Here is a 20818-nt window from a genome sequence, read left to right on the forward strand (position 1 = left end):
TCTCTAGTCCGGCAACCTCGGGACCTGACCGGTGCCGGACCATGGAAATTCACCCTTTTCCTGGATAGATAGTGACTTGTGCTTATGCTTGGAAGCACTAGCACCACTTTCTCTGCATCATGGTCTCTTTGAAGACATATTGAAGGGTTAAATGTCGTATAGTAGCTTCTCAAATTTCGCGAGTTTTTAATTCTTAACGTATTTTATTGGAACACACACAAAAATAAATAAATAAAAATTTTGACGGCGGAAACTTGAATTTCGACGGGTTTGAACGGCCCGCCAACGTGCAGACGACAGGCATAATCGTGTAAACAGCGTCATTTCTCTTATGTACAAAAGATTCATTATTGTTTATTACTGAATGTCTTTTTTTATTGAATTAATGTTTATGTGTGCAAAATGAGCAATACAATTCATTAATAATACGTAGAATATTAAAACACACGAGGAAATGACACAGCATTGTTTTCGTTGATTACAAAACCAGTGACTGACTGGTTCTACATATAAAACTGAAGAAAATAAGACCTTGGCTGTAGCTGTAGTAAAATTAATATGGTTGTTTTAAGTAATGTTATTTAATGTTAATAAATGGAAATAAATGGAACAATAGAAGTAGCTAACGATAATGGTAAAGAAAAAAGAGAGATCGCGTATGTAAGTGCGCATGCGCACACGTGAAAGCATATCGTCATTACTTTACATAAGAATATGAAAGCAACACTTATTTACTGTTCATATATATTTTAATTAATGTTTCTGAATTTGTTTTTATTGAATTAATGTTTGTGTGTGCAAAATTAACAATACAATTTATTAATAATACGTGGAATATTAAAACACACGAGGAGACGAGACGGCTGCCGGCATTGTTTTTGTTAAAGCTTACAAAACCAGTGACTGATTGGTTCTACATATAAAACTGAAGAAAATAAGACCCTGATTGTAGCTGTAGTAAAATTAATGTAAAAAAATTAATATGCTTTTTTGAAGTAATGTTATTTAATGTAATAAATGGAACAATATAAGTAGCTAACCATTAATGGTAAAAAAAAAAAAGTGAGACTGCGTGTATGTAAGTGCGCACATGTGAAAACATATCGTCATTACTCTACATAAGAATATGAAAGTAACACTTATTTACTGCTCATATATATTGAAGAGTTAAATGTTGTACTCTGTATAGACAAGCAGAGAGAGAGAGAGAGCAGCCGAACTGCCGGATGTAAACAAACCTTAATTTCCCGCGGCTTTGTTGTTTGTTTGGGGGGGATTAGCCCACCCGGGCATAGGTCACTGACCCACATTGGGGCCTGAGGAGCAAAAACTTAATACTCCTGTAATAATAATAATAATGCAGATAAGTTAAAAAAAAGAAAAAAGAAGCTGCCAATCTACCTATTGGACAAACTAAAATTGTTCCGAACCACGGGAGTTTCCGGACCACAGAATGCCGTACTAGAGAGGTACAACCTGTACTCACCCCTTAAGATGTTTCCATTTTCCCGTGTGATTTTATCAATATATATATATATATATATATATATATATATATATATATATATATATATATATATATATATATATATATATATATATATATATATATATATATATATATATATATATATATATATATATACAACAGTTTTTTAACTGAAAACCATTCAAAAAGCGATTACGGTAACATCTTTTGAACGAAAGAAAGTGAAAGTCATTGCTTTCGTCACTTTCCACTGTAATACCTACGTCATTTCAGCAAAATATTACATTTCCATATTCTCAGAAATAAATAGTAGTTTTGCTGAAACGTAACGCATTTCAATGTAAATTAGGATAAACTACACGAAAACAAAAGACTTTACCTAACCTTCCGATGTTCAAGATATGTTACTCGTTTTTTTAATAGTTTTCGATTAAAATATTCTTATATTAGTGATATTCTATTCATACTGTTCTTGATATAATACATTCACAGAAATGTAATATTTTTGCAACTACAATGCTGATGTCAACACAAGCGTGGTTACAGCGAGACTGACTGAGTGAGGGAGAGCTATGCGTGTGTGTGTGAGGTTGCGGGAGCGGGCGGTGTCCCGTGTTCGGTGCTGCGCGCGAGTTGAATGGCGCGCGATTTGAATGTACTTCAATTACTTCAATGTACAGAATATTCCTCCGGCGGGGCAATCCGCGTATTTGCAAATCCGTGTATTATAAACCCGCGTATGTTAAGGGCTGACTGTATCTAAATTTAGGAATAAGACTGGATAATTACTTCTTTTTTTATTGCCATATAATGGTGGATTGATAGATACTGTCTTTTTAATAAGAAAATAAAGGATTTTGTGCAATTTTATTTGGACATTAATTTAATAGTTTTTTGGACAAGCTTGTAAACCTTTGGGAATTCTGTAGATGTCTTTACAATTTTTGAAAACCTTAAACAGCTAAAGCAGAACTTCAAATGTTGTATAGTTTGAAGACTCCAGATACAGTATACTGTACAGTATTGTACTTCATCATTACAGTGTGTTGGTGCAGTACAGTGTATGGTGTGTGTGTGTGTGTGTTATACTGTATTTCCATTTCTTGCTATAATATCTCGAGTGGGTATTGTGTTTCATCAAGAAGTAGAATATGTAGGTAAAATTTACCAATACAAAGTACTGTATAAGAAAAATATATACAGGCAGTCCCTGAGTTATGAACGGGTTACGTTCCTGGACCCTGTTCCTAAGTCAGAACAGCATTAATTCCCTAGTTTAGGTTAGGTTAGGTTAAACCACAACCCTGCCCATACAAAACACCAATATCCCATACATAACAAATAACGGAGATATTACTGTACTGTAAATAAAGTGATGTTAAATAATACTGTATAAAGTACGGTAATATAAAAAAAATGGGATTTTAGTGACATTTTTTGCGATGAATATATTGGGATCCCATTTGTAAGTGTGGGTGTTCGTAACTCGGGGACTGCCTGTACATGTGTTTGAACAATATTTTATTTTTCACAATATTCTGCTCATTTTAAGTCTTTCTCCACTCTGTTTTGGGGGGTTTCTGTTGCAGAAGCTTTTTAAAGGTGGAGAAATCATGGGTTAGAAGTGACTGTGAAGACATATATATCAAAAGGTATTAGGGTTACCTACACTTCCCACTGAAAAGTAGAAAAGGGAAATCATATCTTCCTGGTCATCTCAGCATGAAGATAACTCTTGGGTTTAGGATTGGTTGCCAACCATTGTCAGGTGAGGCTCTGTGCAGCTGGTTCAGACAACTCATAGATCACCCCAACCCCTTCATTTTGCATATCTCAGATCGTGTTTATATTAAGTTTAATAAGCCATTTGTCACAGTCAAAACTTATTAACGCATCTGAAACACAAGCAGTCATCAACTTCTCGATAACATAAGCCACATGGTACCAGGAAACAAAGTAAAAATGTACCAGTAAGGGACGTTTATCATTAAATACATATTCTGTTAGATTACTGTATGTTTGTTTATTGGACATAAATTAATGAATAACTGTAAATTATCAGTGGTTATATTATCAGTTTGATGAAATGTCACAACGTCTTAAATTATTGGGGTTATTCAATTATTATTGTATATTACGGCATCTATTTGACAAGCGTTTGTGGCCTACCTAGATGTATGCCATGGCCCATCCTAAATGTATGCCATAGTCCACCTAGATGTATGCCATGGCAAACCTAGATGTATGACCCACCTAGATCAGGCGATTAAGCTTAATAGGGGCCTGAGGTACAGATCAACTTGGGGCCCCCTACCCTCAAGGTATATATAAATAACAAGAACAAAATATACCCAAATTTATCAATGATTTCATCAATATTAAGCTTCTGCAAAATAACACATTTAATGTTCATAAGAGACAGAAAATTGAGACGTTGCTAGACATCGTGAGCCGAAGTTCATGTTTATACGCTTCAACTCGAGAATGTTTGGATTGGGGCCCCTAGAGTTGGGGGGCCTGAGGCCAGTGCCTCAAGTGCCTCATGGTTAATCCGCACTGACCTAGATGTGCCATGGCCCACCTAGATGTACTGTATGTCATGACGGCCCACCTAGATGTACTGTATGTCATGAGGGCCCACCTAGATGTACTGTATGTCACGACGCCCACCTAGATGTACTGTATGTCATGAGGGCCCACCTAGATGTACCAATGTCACGACGGCCCACCTAGATGTACTTATGTCATGAGGGCCCACCTAGATGTACTGTATGTCACGACGCCCACCTAGATGTACTGTATGTTACGACGGCCCACCTAGATGTACTGTATGTCACGACGCCCACCTAGATGTACCGTATGTCACGATGGCCCACCTAGATGTACTGATGTTACGACGCCCACCTAGATGTACTGTATGTCATGACGGCCCACCTAGATGTATTGTATGTCACGACGGCCCACCTAGATGTACTGTATGTTCACGACGCCCACCTAGATGTACTGTATGTCATGACGCCCACCCAGATGTACTGTATGTCATGACGCCCACCTAGATGTACTGGTGCCAGTCACGATGCCCACCTAGATGTACTGTATGTCATGACGGCCCACCTAGATGTAATTGTGGCGTCATGACGCCCACCTAGATGTACTGTGACGTCACGACGGCCCACCTAGATGTACTGTATGTCACGACGGCCCACCTAGATGTACTGTATGTCACGACGGCCCACCTAGATGTACTGTATGTCACGACGGCCCACCTAGATGTACTCAGGTGTCATGACGCCCACCTAGATGTGACTGTATGTTACTGACGCCCACCTAGATGTATCTGATGTCACGACGCCCACCTAGATGTATGCCATGGCCCACCTAGATGTACTGTATGTCATGACGGCCCACCTAGATGTACTGTATGACATGACGCCCACCTAGATGTACTGTATGTCATGACGGCCCACCTAGATGTAGTGTCATGGCCCACCTAGATGTATGTCAGGCCCACCTAGATGCATGCCATGGCCCACCTAGATGTACTGTATGTCATGACAGCCCACCTAGATGTACTGTATGTCATGACGGCCCACCTAGATGTACTGTGGTCATGACGGTCCACCTAGATGTACTGTATGTCATGACGGCCCACCCAGATGTGTACTGTATGACATGACGCCCCACCTAGATGTACTGTATGTCATGACCGCCCACCCAGATGTATGTCATGGCCCACCTAGATGTATGTCATGGCCCACCCAGATGTATGCACATGGCCCACCTAGATGGACTGTAGCACATGACAGCCCACCTAGATGTACTTGTATGTCATGACGCCCACCCAGATGTACTGTATGTCATGACGGCCCACCTAGATGTACTGTATGTCATGATGGCCCACCTAGATGTACTGTATGTCATGACGGCCACCTAGATGTATGTCATGGCCCAGATTTATGCCATGGCTCACCTAGATGTACCATGTGTCATGACGGCCCACCTAGATGTACTGTATGTCATGATGGCCCACCTAGATGTAATCTGGCGTCATGACGGCCCACCTAGATGTACTGTGTGTCATGACGGCCCACCTAGATGTATGTCATGGCCCACCTAGATGTATGTCATGGCCCACCTAGATGTATGCCATGGCCCACCTAGATGTACTGTATGTCATGACGGCCCACCTAGATGTACTGTGTGACATGACGGCCCACCTAGATATACTGTATGTCATGACCGCCCACCTAGTTGTATGTCATGGCCCACCTAGATTTATGCCATGGCTCACCTAGATGTACTGTATGTCATGACAGCCACCTAGATGTACTGTATGTCATGACGGCCCACCTAGATGTACTCTGGCGTCATGACGCCCACCCAGATGTACTGTATGTCATGAGGGCCCACCTAGATGTCCTGTATGTCACGATGGCCCACCTAGATGTATGCCATGGCTCACCTAGATTTACTCTATGTCACGACGCCCAACTAGATGTATGCCATGGCCCACCAAGATGTCCTGTATGTCACGACGCCCCACCTAGATGTACTGTATGTCTTGGACGCCCACCTAGATGTATGCCATGGCCTATCTAGATGTCCTGTATGTCATGATGGCCCACCTAGATGTATGCCATGGCTCACCTAGATGTACTGTGTGGCGTCACACGCCCACCTAGATGTATGCCATGGCCCACCTAGATGTCCTATATGTCATGACGCCCACCTAGATGTACTTTATGTCCTGACGGCCCACCTAGATGCCATGGCCTATCTAGATGTCCTGTATGTCATGATGGCCCACCTAGATGTATGCCATGGCTCACCTAGATGTACTGTATGTCACAACGCCCACCTAGATGTACTTTATGTCCTGACGGCCCACCCAGATGTACTGTATGTCACGACGCCCACCTAGATGTATGCCATGGCTCACCTAGATGTACTGTATGTCACGACGGCCCACCTAGATGTACTTTATGTCCTGACGGCCCACCTAGATGTACTGTATGTCACGCATCGCCCACCTAGATGTATGCCATGGCTCACCTAGATGTACTGTATGTCACAACGGCCCACCTAGATGTACTTTATGTCCTGACGGCCCACCTAGATGTACTGTATGTCCTGACGGCCCACCTAGATGTATGCCATGGCCCACCTAGATGTCCTGTATGTCAGACGGCTCACCTAGATGTACTGTATGTCATGACGCCCACCTAGATGTACTGTATGTCATGACGCCCACCTAGGACGTACTCTATGTCATGACAGCCCACCTAGATGTACTGTGTCATGACGTCCACCTAGATGTACTGTATGTCACGACGGTCCACCGAGATGTACTGTATGTCACGACGCTCACCTAGATGTACTGTATGTCATGACGGCCACCTAGATGTACTGTATGTCACGACGGTCCACCTAGATGTACTGTATGTCACGACGGTCCACCTAGATGTGTGACGTCACAACGGTCCACCTAGGTACTGATGTCACGACGTCCACCTAGATGTACTGTATGTCATGACGGTCCACCTAGATGTACTGTATTCACGACGGTCCACCTAGATGTACTGTATGTCACGACGGTCCACCTAGATGTACTGTATGTCACGACGTCCACCTAGATGTACTGTATGTCACGACGGTCCACCTAGATGTACTGTATGTCCTGACGGTCCACCTAGATGTACTGTATGTCATGACGTCCACCTAGATGTACTGTCCTGACGTCCACCCAGATGTACTGTATGTCATGACGGCCCACCTAGATGTACTGGTGTCATGACGCCCCACCTAGATGTACTGTATGTCATGACGGTCCACCTAGATGTACTGTATGTCACGACGCCCACCTAGATGTACTGTATGACATGACTGCCCACCTAGATGTACTGTATGTCATGACGGTCCACCTAGATGTACTGTATGTCACGACGGCCCACCTAGATGTACTGTATGTCATGACGGCCCACCTAGATGTACTGTATGTCGTACGACGGCCCACCTAGATGTACTGTATGTCATGATGGCCCACCTAGATGTACTGTGTCGTCATGACGGTCCACCTAGATGTACTGTATGTCATGACGGCCCACCTAGATGTACTGTTGTCATGAGGGCCCACCTAGATGTACTGTATGTCACGACGGCCCACCTAGATGTACTGTATGTCACGACGCCCACCTAGATGTACTGTATGTTACGACGCCCACCTAGATGTACTGTATGTCACGACGGCCCACCTAGATGTACTGTATGTCATGAGGGCCCACCTAGATGTACTGTATGTCACGACGGCCCACCTAGATGTACTGTATGTCATGATGGTCCACCTAGATGTACTGTATGTCACACGGCCCACCTAGATGTACTGTATGTCATGACGGCCCACCGATGTACTGTATGTCATGATGCCCACCTAGATGTACTGTATGTCATGACGGTCCACCTAGATGTACTGTATGTCATGACGCCCACCTAGATGTACTGTATGTCATGAGGGCCCACCTAGATGTACTTGTATGTCTGACGGTCCACCCATGTACTGTATGTCACGACGGCCCACCTAGATGTACTGTATGTCACGAGGCCCACCTAGATGTATGCCATGGCCCACCTAGATGTACTGTATGTCATGACGGCCCACCTAGATGTACTGTATGTCATGACGTCCACCTAGATGTACTGCATGTCATGATGGCCCACCTAGATGTATCTGGCGTCATGATGGCCCACCTAGATGTACTGTATGTCATGACGGCCCACCTAGATGTACTGTATGTCATGACGGCCCACCTAGATATACGTATGTCATGACAGCCCACCTAGATGTACTGTATGTCATGACGGCCCACCTAGATGTACTGTATGGCGTCGACGCCCACCTAGATATACTGTAAGTCATGACGCCCACCTAGATGTACTGGTGTCATGACGGCCCACCTAGATGTACTGTATGTCGTGACGGCCCACCTAGATGATATGCCATGGCCCACCTAGTTGTACAGTAGCGTCATGACGGCCCACCTAGATGTACTGTATGCCATGACGGTCCACCTAAATGTACTGTATGTCGTGACGGCCCACCTAGATGTACTGTATGTCATGACGGCCCACCTAGATGTATGTCATGGCCCAGCAGGAGTTTAGGTCATCCGTAGTTGTGCTAAGAAAATTTTCACAACAGAAGTACATGTACAATCAAAAGGTCTTTGCAACATATTATTAAGGTTTTAAATAAAAGGATTATAATTTATTGCACAAAATTTATATTTATCAACTACAGTATACAGCTAGACCCCGACTTACGACGGGGTTAGGGACCCAAATCCAGGTTGTAAGTCCGAATGGTCGTAAGTCCGACATAGATAAAAAAAAAAAAAAATTAATAAAAAATCTACAATGAAATACAGTACAGTAAAAGTAATAAATAATGGGGAATGGATACAGTACAGTGAAAGTAATAAATAATGAGGAATGGATACAGTGTGACTGAGCACTTACCTTTAATGTAGTCAGCTGAATGCACATGGGGCCCCCACAATTTTCTTATTATACATGGAGACTACATTAACTGGAAACGTTTCGGTATAGAAAATGCGTGCGTCATTTGAAGAAAAAAAAAATGGTCACAACTGCGGCGGTCGTAAGTCCCGACGGTCGTAAGTCAAAGCAGTTGTAAGTCGGGGTCTAGCTGTATTTTGTTTAGGGTAGTTGTTTCATGCAAGTTAAAAACTAGTGAAGGGCGTGTCCTAGGTAACATGATTGACTTGCCGACTCCTTGAAGCAGCATTGAGTCGGGGTCAGAACTTAGATTGACTGGGTATTTGACAGCATTTGCATTAAACTACTGTATATAGACGGTGTACTTCCTCTAAGGAGGCAGACAAGTCCTCATGTCAGGGAGTATTTGGTGGATGATGACGTAGGTTATTTGTCTCTTCTTGTCGGATGTAAAATTGGATTTTATAATTTACTCCTTATTTTTTCTGTTTTATCTTTTTGTGCACTGTATTTGGTGTTTTAGTCTATGCAAATACTGTACAGATATAGACCCTCAAATCCGTGACCCTTGGGAGTTTTCTGGGTCCTGGGTCATCCATGTTACCTTTGGTCTACTAGCAGACTATGCCAAGTTTTGCTTCCACACTTAAAAATTAAGTTGAACATTTGTTTTACTTTTTTAATAACAAAATAAAGAAAATATCATATGCATACTTTAAATAAAAAAAATACCTTGAAGATCTATAGGTAGGTTTATATTGCACAGGCATAAGCCAGCATGTGGAGAAACATGGTGCAATTCACCCCAAGTCTTAATGGGTTAATTCAAACTTGCCTTAATTATATTAATAATGCGAGAACTGTGAATTTGTGAAAAATTCCTGAAAACACTGAAGTTCTTTTACAGGGAATATGTCTGTACAGTAGCATTAAGACACCTGATGCTAGGGTTTGAATCACAGTTTATGGCCAAGCCAAGTGGCAGGTTTGGTGTGCTCAGGCTGGTGTAATGTCACAACTCATTGTGTGGTGACTATTTCAAAAACTCCTTTTAGAGCTGCTCTAATTTTTGTACAAAGGTGTTACCAATACCTGGTGTTAACCCTATAGATTTAGTCGGAATATACAGTATATGTCACTTGGGACATGCACTGCAATACAAATGCTTTTAAAAAATTAAGATCTCAGGAGGGATTGTACTTATCCACAGCTATCCTAGAAAAACTGTCCAAAATATAATCCATATCAAGTACTGTATATTAGACTCCCTTCAATAATAACTACTCGGTAATCCACTCTATTTCTCATCACTGTCAGAACATACTCATACTCTCTTGCAGTAGATCAGTGGCAGTTGTTTAAATATCTTGTATATGAATCCTTTCACTTAATTACACGAGGTATTGCCAGGAAAAAGGGCGAGCATGCAAAACCTATATTTTGTAAATAGTGCATTTTGAAGATTTTCCATTTCTGGTCCATAGCTCAAGAAAAATCTTTATAAATTTTCATCATTTATGTCTTTTTTTGTAGTTTTTGGATAATAATTATGAATATGTATGAGAAAAATTCTTTATACCACTGGAATGAAGGCAAAATTCCTTTGTTTTTTAGTCCCATGTGGTAGAGCATGGATTATCAGAAGAAAAAATTTCTTCGTTCTGCCTGGCAGTGTCTCATATGTTGGTGCACAAGGTCAGCATCAAAATTAGTCTCTCCATCTGAGTGAGTGGTATTATGTGGGCTAGTAGGTTATTGCAACCCATTACCCAGGTACAGTATCAGTTTACCCTAATAGGGAGTGACATGGTACCTGCATCACATATCGAGCTGCTGACAACTGAATACAGTCGAATGCTGTTTAATATTGCCCAAGAGGTACATTTTCTATCAAGTTTATTTACTGTACAGTAAATGTACCAGTAATTTGAGAAATAATTTTCTGTTAATGTGGCATTTAAAATTTCTGCTGCAACAAACAAATTTTCTCTTCATAGTGCAAAGCAAACTTTTGCTTTAAGAGAGGAAGTGTAGTGCTTTCTCTGTCATACATGTCACAAAGCCAATCTGAGGAAAAAAATAAGAAATTCAATAAACTGTATTTATTTATTTTCTTCTTCAGATTCACTATCATCTTCACTCTTCATTTCAGCATTTTCTTCTTCACTAGCTTCTTCTCTCGCAGTGTTGCTTTGGTCAGAACGAGTCAAAAGTTTCTCAAAACTACCATCCAGTCGCCTCCAACACCACTGCATTCCGAGATGGAAAAATGACATTTCTTTTCCCAACAGTTTCTGCGAGAAACAATAATATTAATTAGTTAATTAACAAAACTATGCTTTCGTATCCCTGTGGAGAAATAAACACTCATTTATAAACATGTATAATTTACATTGTGACTGGGAGGTGCACATGCCCATCCACAACTTTTAAAAATCATTCACCATGATGAAGAATACTGCATGATGGTTTGGCTACCTTCAATAAAGAGTGGAATTTATTACTTGCTTTTCAGTAACAGAAATAAGAAGAAAATAAAGTTCTGAATGACTCTCTCTCAGGTAAATAGGTGGATAAGTCATACATCCAGGCACTGCCAGTATACAAGATAAACTTTTCTTAATTGAGTCACAACTCGACAAATTACTTTTACTGGTGGTTATCTATCTGCAACATATGAACCGCTCCAGGTGAGAACAAGAAAAGTAAAAACATGGCTTGAGGTGCATTACAACCTTCAAGCATCCTTTTTAAGTTTTAAAACTGTGTTTTCTAGCTTTTTTTACTTTTGTCACTTGTCTATTTCTTGCTCGGAGCACCACCTACCTAAAGTTACTTGGGTATTTAAAAATACATTCATCCTCACCAGAATACTGGCTTGTGCTGGTGTTAGGGGCTTTCCTTTCACACACACTGTGTGGTCTCTAAGAAGCTCTGGGATTCCACGTTGCAGTCTAGTAGGTAACCCCAACTTCCTCAGATGTGGCTCCAGAGAATGAGAAAACTGTTCTAGTAGACCCTGTTTCAACTCGACCGTTTCTCCTGCCAAATCCCCTGCATGTGGATGGACAGGGTACCTTTTGTTCTCAAAATAGCTGGGAGAAAATACACTTAATTAAAGCAAATGGCACAATTTACTATGTATAGCAAAAAAAAAATAATAATAAAGGAAAGTATTAGTTTTTCATTTATAATATACTGTACTGTATTTAAAAAAAAAAACACCATCACATTAGTACAGACTGCTGAATATCTTCAAGAACAGGTGATCTACAGTTTATAAGCAGAAATTTGTATTTCATTTGGATCCAACAAAGCTATGTTGAGTCAAACAAAACTTTATAAGCATTACAAAACATCCCATTCACTAATGAGTTAATGGAATCGACTTCCCCTTCCAACCCACGGATCCAACTAAAAGGAAAGCTAAATTTTTACCTAACACACATTCCTATTCAATATACAGTACTGTACTTACTCGAGCACTTCCTCCTCTGAAGAATTTGTGAATAAAAGACCACGCTGTCCAACAAGTTTCTGGGAAACTTTGTGAAGGTTATCATAAATTTCTTCTTCTGGTGTACGACCCAAAGCCAATGCCATTACTTTATTTTTGCCAAGGAAGAACCTGAAAAGAAAAATTTCTCAGTTTATTGAGGAAAAACTACAAATCTATTACCTACAGTACAATTAATTTCTTATGGAATTTAAAGTGATATATCACTAAACAAGCACAAGCATGCCTTTTATGCCAGTGTGCAATACAGGTAATGAGACTAATACTATGGCCTTGTCTTTTTATTAAGGGATGTGGTCTTGTTGTGGCACCCGTTTGTGCTAGTCCTAAGTCATTTCATAAATAACAGTAGTGTGTGCTGTGCAGTATGGTGCTATCCTCTAATTGCTGAAACTATTTCCTACACATTCACTAAGTGCTATATGGAATCATTTAAATCCTAAACAATTCTCATCAAACCAACCTGCTGTGTCCCCATTCCAAACGCATATCCTTTAACTTGTTTGTTTTAACATGATCAGCAGAGAAGACAAATATGCGAGCATACGAGGCAATGCAGCTGCGAATCTCTTCTACCAAATTCTGCTTAAATTCCAACCCCTTTTTCTTAGTTCGTGTCAGAGAAACTGTAAAGAGAAAAGAAATTACTCAATAATTAAAACTTTATATCAATAATACTGTACAATGACCCCTCCGTTTACGAACTCAATCCGTTCCAGAAGGTCGTTCGTTAACCGAAACCATTGTTTCAATGGGTTTTTGGGTAATTGGTTCCAGCTCACCGAAAATTTCCTAAATTCAACAAAAATGGTAGAAAAGTTCACTTACTTTGAGGTGTGTATGTAGAAGGCTCCTGGATGATGATGATGATGATGATGACGATGATGATGGGATTTAGAATGGGGGTGGAGGAGAAGGAAGAAGAGAAGGCATTGGGGTGGAAGAGAAGTCACCCCATGGCGCCATTTCACCCATAAAATTTTAGCTCTCGGTGTAATTCACGATTATTTTCTTTAAATCAACACTGCACTGCATTATATATTGTCAATATGTAAAATATATTTCAAAATGACCAATAATTTGCTTGGAAACACAGGAAAAAAGCGTTTAGTTGAAGAGAGTCTCAAGCAAGATGTTACCTCCAGTGAAAACAGAGAGAGACTAACTCCTGTTTGCTGTGTTAAGAGGCTGGATGCCACACATTAAACTAGTCACTTTACCTTCAATTATGTTCAATAATTGTTAAAATGCCTAAAAAATTGAATATTAAACTTTTAAAATTATTGAATAGTATAAACTTCTTGATATTTACTAAAATAGTAAGGAATTTAAGCCCTAGAACCGATTAATGTATTGGCGGACTGATACTAAAGCTGGTTGCCCGGTCAGTGCAAGCAAAAACATGTTGAGGTCGGTTCGTAAGAACTTCGTTAGCCGAATTTTTTTTCGTTAACCGAATTGAAGATCCTTATGGAAGGCAGTTCGTTAATCGAAATTACGTTAACCGAGGTGTTCGTTAAACGAGGGGTCACTGTACATGTAAAACAACTGAAATCAGTGGACCAGGTAACCTTATTTACCCATGTAACACAATTAAGAATGTTCTTTTACTTGGGGAGAGGCTTTTTTTTTTTAACCTAAATACAGTATGTACTGTCCAATCTGTTTTTATAAAAAAAACAAAAGAAAAAAAACAAAATTTCCTTACAAGTACAGTACTCTTTTTACCCATAAATATATGAGGCACTTCTACACCAAAATGAATATTTTTTTTTTTAAAACACCTCTGTACTTGTAAGATATCATTTTTTCATACTGCTGTACTGTACCTTGCTGGATCTGTATTTTAAGCATTACAACAACTATAAGTCTTAATCCCATCCTCTTTAAGAAAATAGATATTATATACTTGTGAAATGCTGAACTTCTGTGTCAGTATAATACCTGATAACAAATGAAAGTGGTTAATGTTTTAAAATAACATTTTGGAAAGTATCCCACTCCTACTTGACTGACCATGTTCCAAATACTGTACTATAGTTTACCATGTTGTATTTAATAAAAGAGGGCAACATGTATAACTACAGCCACCTTTAGAAGGCTTTTTAAGTGATTCCCCAAAAATCTGAGTTTTGTTATAAGTCATAAAGCAGTTTGCTTCATGTAGCTCAAAAATATTTACAACTTCCTCCTCAAAATAAAATGATTGACACACACAAAAAAAAAATTTCTTCAAGGTGTGGGCTTAGCTCTGAGGCTTGAAGATTGTAGCCGCATAGACACAGATCAGGGTGCGAACAATGTTTGAGGAAAGACGGTTTAACACAACACTAATGCACATTATGTTCTCAGAAGAGTGTAAAAGAAGCAAACTTTCAAAGCTCAGTTCAAGTGTACTCTGAAGTCCACGAAAAACGTAAAATTACAACATGACACTTCAACAAAGTTGCATTCATTGGTACCAGATATCAAACCTAAGTATACTGTATTGTAATTTCTGTTTAATATGGAGGGAAGCATGGGGGGGCTCTGCCCCCTGGCTAGAAAGTTAGGTAAGGTTTGGTAGGTGTCCTTGGTTTGTCAAGTCAGGTTCTAATTAGGTTCTCTGTATTGCCATATCATTTTTATTGTACTTACTGTACTATCATCCAAAGAACATCTGTGGAAAAATGAAAAAACTCAAACACGTGTTCTGGTGTTAGCCATCTGCTCCAGGATTACTATTTACCGTTTCGTTCTTTATTGTTAAAGTATAAAAAGGCAAGTGTGTTATCTATATCCATCTTAATCATGAAGCATTGTGCTTTCTTGTCAATACGGTGAAATAACGTGAGTATAATTTAAGTCAATTCATGGAGGTGAAACATGCAGTCTGTTAACCTGTGATGTCTCCTTGCTCAGGCTGGTTCACAGTAGTACACCGAGTGACAGACTCACTGTCGAGAATACTAGCCTGTGTGATGTCGATATATTTTCATAACTTGAGTCATTTTAATAAAGAGTTTTATGTGATAAGTAACAAACATTATGGAGGGGTAATTGCTGAGAGCGGTTGTATGTACAGAGAATGTAGACGTCATAGCAATCACCGAAACTTGGATGAATCTGGCGAGCAAAATTTTTTTTATCACTGTACCACATAGAAGGGTACAACCTTTTTCACAAGGACAGGGAAGGTAGGAAGAGGGGAGGGGTCGCACTCTTCGTCAAGGATACATTAAAATGTTGTATTAATAATTCAAAAAAAGGGTGAAATGGGAACCGAGTCTGTATGGGTAGAAATCACAGAAGGAAGAGAAAAACTAATTATGGGAGTGATTTGCAGGCCCCCAAGTCTGGGCAAAGAAGCAGCTCAGCCCATATGGCAGGAAATGAGTAGGGCAGCAAAATATAACAACCTATGCATTATGGGGGATTTCAACTTCAGAAATATTGACTGGGACAACATTGTAGGTGACTATGAATCTGAAGACTTCCTAGACGCAGTGCAGGACAATTTTTTGAAACACCTAATTACAGAACCTACTAGAGGTGACAATATATTAGACCTAGTATTAACAAATAAAGAAAATATTATCAGAGATATTACAGTAGGGGAAGAACTAGGTAACAGTGATCACAGAGAAATCAGGTTCACCCTAAATTGGGAAACAAAAAACAATGACAATATGGTCAGAGTCCCAAACTTTCGGTTGGCGGATTATCAGGGGTTAAGAAGGTACCTACGTGAGGTCACCTGGGAACAGTCACGTCAGTCCCCAGTAGGAAGGGCCGAGGTCATAGATGACACAACAATTGATCATGACTATAATATATTCACTAGTACACTACATAAAACAAAGGAACAAAATATACCATACAGAAAAATTAGGTCAAATAAGAATGAGCCAAGGTGGATGACCAGAAAACTTAAACATGACATAGGAATAAAGAAAGGAATTTATAAGAAATTAAAGGGAGGGGAGAAGCAGCTCAGAAATAGGTATAATGAACTATCTAGGAATGTTAAGAAAAATGTAAGGAAAGCAAAGAGAGACTATGAAGTCAAAATAGCAAGAGAATCCAAGGCGAATCCCAAAGACTTTTTCCAGGTATATAGAGCAAAAGTCAAGGACAAAGTTGGGCTTTTAAAGTCAGGGAGGGGAGAAGTGATAAATGGCAGTGAAGAAATAAGCAAAACTTTGAACAACTACTACTAATCAGTTTTCACAGAAGAAATTCGCGAGGAAATTCCAGTGGAACTGATATTTAGGGGAAAGGAAAAAGAGAAATTAAAGAAAATCACTATCAGAAAAGAGGATGTTCTTAAGAGGATAAATAAACTAAATAAGACAAAATCCCCTGGGCCGGATGAAATTTTCCCCCGAGTCTTGAAAGAGTGTAGGGAACAGATTAGCGGACCCCTTGTAAATTTATTTACAAAATCATTAGACACCGGAGTTGTGACAGACTTGTGGAAACAGGCAAATGTAGTACCCATATTCAAAAAGGGAGACAGAGCATCAGCGTCAAATTACCGGCCGATCAGCTTGACGTTAGTAGTGGGGAAATTTCTTGAATCAATTATAGCAGATAGCATACGATCGCATCTAGAGAAAAGCAAATTAATCTACGACTGGCAACATGGGTTTACAAAGGGAAAATCTTGTCTAACAAATCTGTTGACGTTTTTTAGGAAAGTCTTCGAGGTAGTAGATAATGACGAAAATTATGATGTTATTTACTTAGACTTTAGCAAAGCATTTGACAGTGTACCGCATCAGAGGCTTCTGAGAAAAATTAAGGCTCATGGTATCGAGGGGAAAGTTTTAAATTGGATATAATCATGGCTCACCGATAGAACGCAGAGGGTTGGCGTAGATGGTGTTAAATCTGAGTGGGGCCATGTAACCAGTGGGGTTCCCCAGGGGTCAGTACTAGGCCCACTCTTGTTCATAATCTACATAAACGATCTAGATACTGGGATCAGCAGTGACATAAGTAAGTTTGCGGATGACACCAAAATAGGGCGGCAGATTAATTCAAGGCAGGATGCAAATGCATTATAGGAGGATCTAAATAAACTGCAGGAGTGGTCTGAAAAATGGCAAATGAAATTCAACACCAGCAAGTGTAGCATACTTAATATTGGAAGAACAAATACTGACAATGTATACAGCCTTAACTACATCAACCTAGAGAAGTCGACTTGTGAAAGAGACCTAGGGGTACTTGTAAGCCCGGACCTACGACCTAGAAAACAGTACGTTAATGTTCGAAATAAGGCAAACAGAATATTGGGTTTTATATCTAGAAGTGTAAGTACAATAATAAGAGTGCAGAGGTCTTATTGCAACTATATCTTGCGCTAGTCAGGCCGCACCTCGATTATGCGGTTCAGTTCTGGTGCCCTTATTTTAGAATGGATATCAATTCACTAGAGTCGGTGCAGCGAAGAATGACGAAAATGATTCCGGGACTTAGAAACCTTCCATATCAGGATATGTTAAAGAAACTTAACTTGCATTCCCTAGAAAGACAAAGAGTGCGGGGAGATATGATAGAAGTATTTAAGTGGGTGAAAGGAATCAATAAAGGGGATATAGATAAAGTTCTTATAATATCCGAGCAGGATAGGACTCGGAGCAACGGATTTAAGTTGGATAAGTTTAGGTTTAGGAGGGAGATAGGAAGAAACTGGTTCACAAATAGGGTGGTGGACAAGTGGAACAAGCTTAGCAACTTTGTAGTAAGTGCTGGAACTCTGGAAAGTTTCAAAAGGAGGCTAGATAGATTCATGGATGATAGAGAGTGGTAGTAACTCTCGACAGGAGCTGCCATGCACAGGCCAACCGGCCTATTGCAGACTCCTTATTTTCTTATGTTCTTACCTTTAGCAGAGACAATTCAGACAAAGTCCAGCCCACCTAATCTATAACTTCCAGTATATTTTTATGGTAATACTGTATTTAACAAGTAGTTGTACCAATGAGTCGATTTCATCACAAGCGCAACTTTCCGTGGGAGAGGTCTCCTGGTTAGGTTAGGTCAGGTTTTATTAGGTTCTGTGCATTGCACTGTTGTGTTTATTATGGTAAATTTTTACAAGTTGCCCATAATTTAACAAATTAATGACGAGATATACTTACCCATTAGAACTGAACCCAAAAATATTGTGGGACATTTTGAGCAACTTGTAAAAAATACCCTATCACTTAAGTACTATCATCCAAACAACATCTGGAAAAAATTAACGAAATCAAACTGGAGGGTCCGACTAATTACCCAAATGTACCCAAATGTAGCCGGAATGAAGTCAAATAATGGTCCTAGATGAATAAATCGGACTGCTAATCACTTCTCGACTAGTATTTGGTGTCAGAAAGTAAAAAAAAATTGGTAAACTTAATTTAATCTGAGTTGATAGATCGAGTGCATGTACCTAACCTAACCTAACCTAACACAACACAACTCAGATTAAATTATTGTATACCAATTTTTTTTTACTTTCTGACACCAAATACTAGTCGAGAAGTGATTAGCAGTCCGATTTATTCATCTAGGACCATTATTTGACTTCATTGCGGCTACATTTGGGTAATTAGTTGGACCAAAACTGGAAGATACTATAAAGTTTTGAAGAAGTTACGATGAACTAACAGTCATGGATAATTACTATACTACTAAATAGAGATATAGGCTGCTTAGGCGAGTAGTAAAGTACCAATAGGTGTAAACTGGTCTCTCTTACTTATACTGGCGAGTCAAAAAATGTATTTACCCGTACCATAAAACTTGAGCCATGATATATGTACACTGCACTACCTCTTACATACACTAACACAACATAAATACAAATATATAATGTATCACTAGCTTGTACTCACTCTTCTTATCACGTTTAGACTTGGGCATCTTTTATAACGAAGGAATATTAATGTGGTGAAGGAATATTGTGAAGGTCTTGTGGCCCCCCAACGTGGTTTTGCTTATATGATTACAACGAACCTAAGACCAATTTACCTCGTTTTAAACAAATAAAATATTTAAATTTATAATAATATTGAACATTTATCTATCTGTTTATCAATTTACCAAACTATTGAAATCGAAAATGAAATATTTATTACCAAACTATGACCTCCGCTGGCCAAACGTACTTAACTACCTATTTAGCTTATGTGCCCACTGGCCACCCAAACTATCCTAGGGTCATTAAGGTACAATTGATTGTCTACGTTTATAAACAAAATAGTAATGAAGGTTTACATGTCTCATAAAACACGACTAAATCACTTATCTCTTTCATTCATGAATGAGGTAGGAAATTATATATTTTCCAAGTGATAATAACCTGTAAAATCTAAACTAATCAAACTTTACCTACAAAAATATCATTAATGTACGCTTACTTAGCTTAAATTATATTCGGATAGTCTGGTCTTATGAATGAAATAATAGGTATGAGAGCCTGTCCGTGGTAATTCTTAACATAGTTCCTGCCTTCACCAATTACAGTATACCAATGTACTGTAAGCAGGCGTATTTATTTTCTTGTGAACAAGTGTATATTGGTTGTTCTAAGAAGTCGTTTTAATTTAGGTAATCATATTATTTTTTGTTATAAGCATATGCATTTCTACTGAAATTAGTTGCTACCCTGTACTAGCTGAGGACTAGCTTATTCCTTTTTTTAAGGGATTAGCCCACCCGGGCACAGGTCAATGACCCACATCAGGGCCTGGAGGCGAAATATAATAATAATAATATTAATTAATTAATACTACTACTAATAATAATCATTAAGAAATTATAACAATTAACAAAATTTTTTTTTAAATAAAACTATAATAATAATAACAATAATAATAATAATAATAATAATAATAATAATAATAATAATAATAATAATAATAATAATAATAATAATAATAATAATAATAATAATAATAATAATAATAATGATGAAGGACCATAAATAAAAAAAATCAACAGTGATAAACGATATATGTATGTTGTGTTGTCAAAGTAAGAAAAACAATTGAGACCTGCAATTGTGTGTAAATGAGACAGAAAGTCAGATCAGCAACGAGGGATTTGGTCACAATTTTTGTGATGCAGGGTCTACCATTAGACAACACACTAACGTTAACCTAACCCAATCCTACCTAGACTGACGTAACTTAACCCCCGAGGTAATTAATCATCAGATGAAATAAGCTGGGGTATTATCTTGTCCTCTCGTGATCCGGTGAAAAAATTCTCAGGAGCTAAGGCCAAGAGTCTTATGTTGGAGTAAAGAGAGGCAGTAGGCTTCTGGG

The 20818-nt window shown here is 39.1% G+C and overlaps 1 protein-coding gene and 1 long non-coding RNA gene across 4 annotated transcripts; both read right to left on the reverse strand.

Annotated features, from left to right (window-relative positions):
* Positions 1-4634: 4634 nt before the first annotated feature.
* On the reverse strand, positions 4635-5740 carry LOC121871223. 3 transcript variants are annotated; one of them, XR_006089848.1, is made up of 4 exons: positions 5647-5740; positions 5023-5082; positions 4927-4956; positions 4635-4755 (listed from the first exon to the last, which is right to left on the reverse strand). It is a non-coding gene; the product is annotated as an uncharacterized LOC121871223 (long non-coding RNA). The 3 variants fall into 3 exon arrangements; XR_006089849.1 differs by lacking the exon at positions 5647-5740 and adding an exon at positions 5391-5416; XR_006089847.1 differs by lacking the exon at positions 5647-5740 and having other exon boundaries at positions 5023-5143.
* A 5353-nt stretch (positions 5741-11093) lies between these two features.
* On the reverse strand, positions 11094-19516 carry LOC121871225 (mRNA turnover protein 4 homolog). The gene is made up of 5 exons (XM_042373417.1): positions 19385-19516; positions 12982-13144; positions 12480-12629; positions 11868-12096; positions 11094-11295 (listed from the first exon to the last, which is right to left on the reverse strand). The coding sequence occupies exons 1-5, from the start codon at positions 19410-19412 to the stop codon at positions 11104-11106; spliced, it is 762 nt and encodes a 253-aa protein (XP_042229351.1). The 5' UTR covers positions 19413-19516; the 3' UTR covers positions 11094-11103.
* Between the last annotated feature and the right edge of the window lie 1302 nt (positions 19517-20818).

Source organism: Homarus americanus, unplaced genomic scaffold (genome assembly GCF_018991925.1).
Source record: "Homarus americanus isolate GMGI-L3 unplaced genomic scaffold, GMGI_Hamer_2.0 scaffold40565, whole genome shotgun sequence".
Taxonomy (NCBI): Eukaryota; Metazoa; Arthropoda; class Malacostraca; order Decapoda; family Nephropidae; genus Homarus; species Homarus americanus.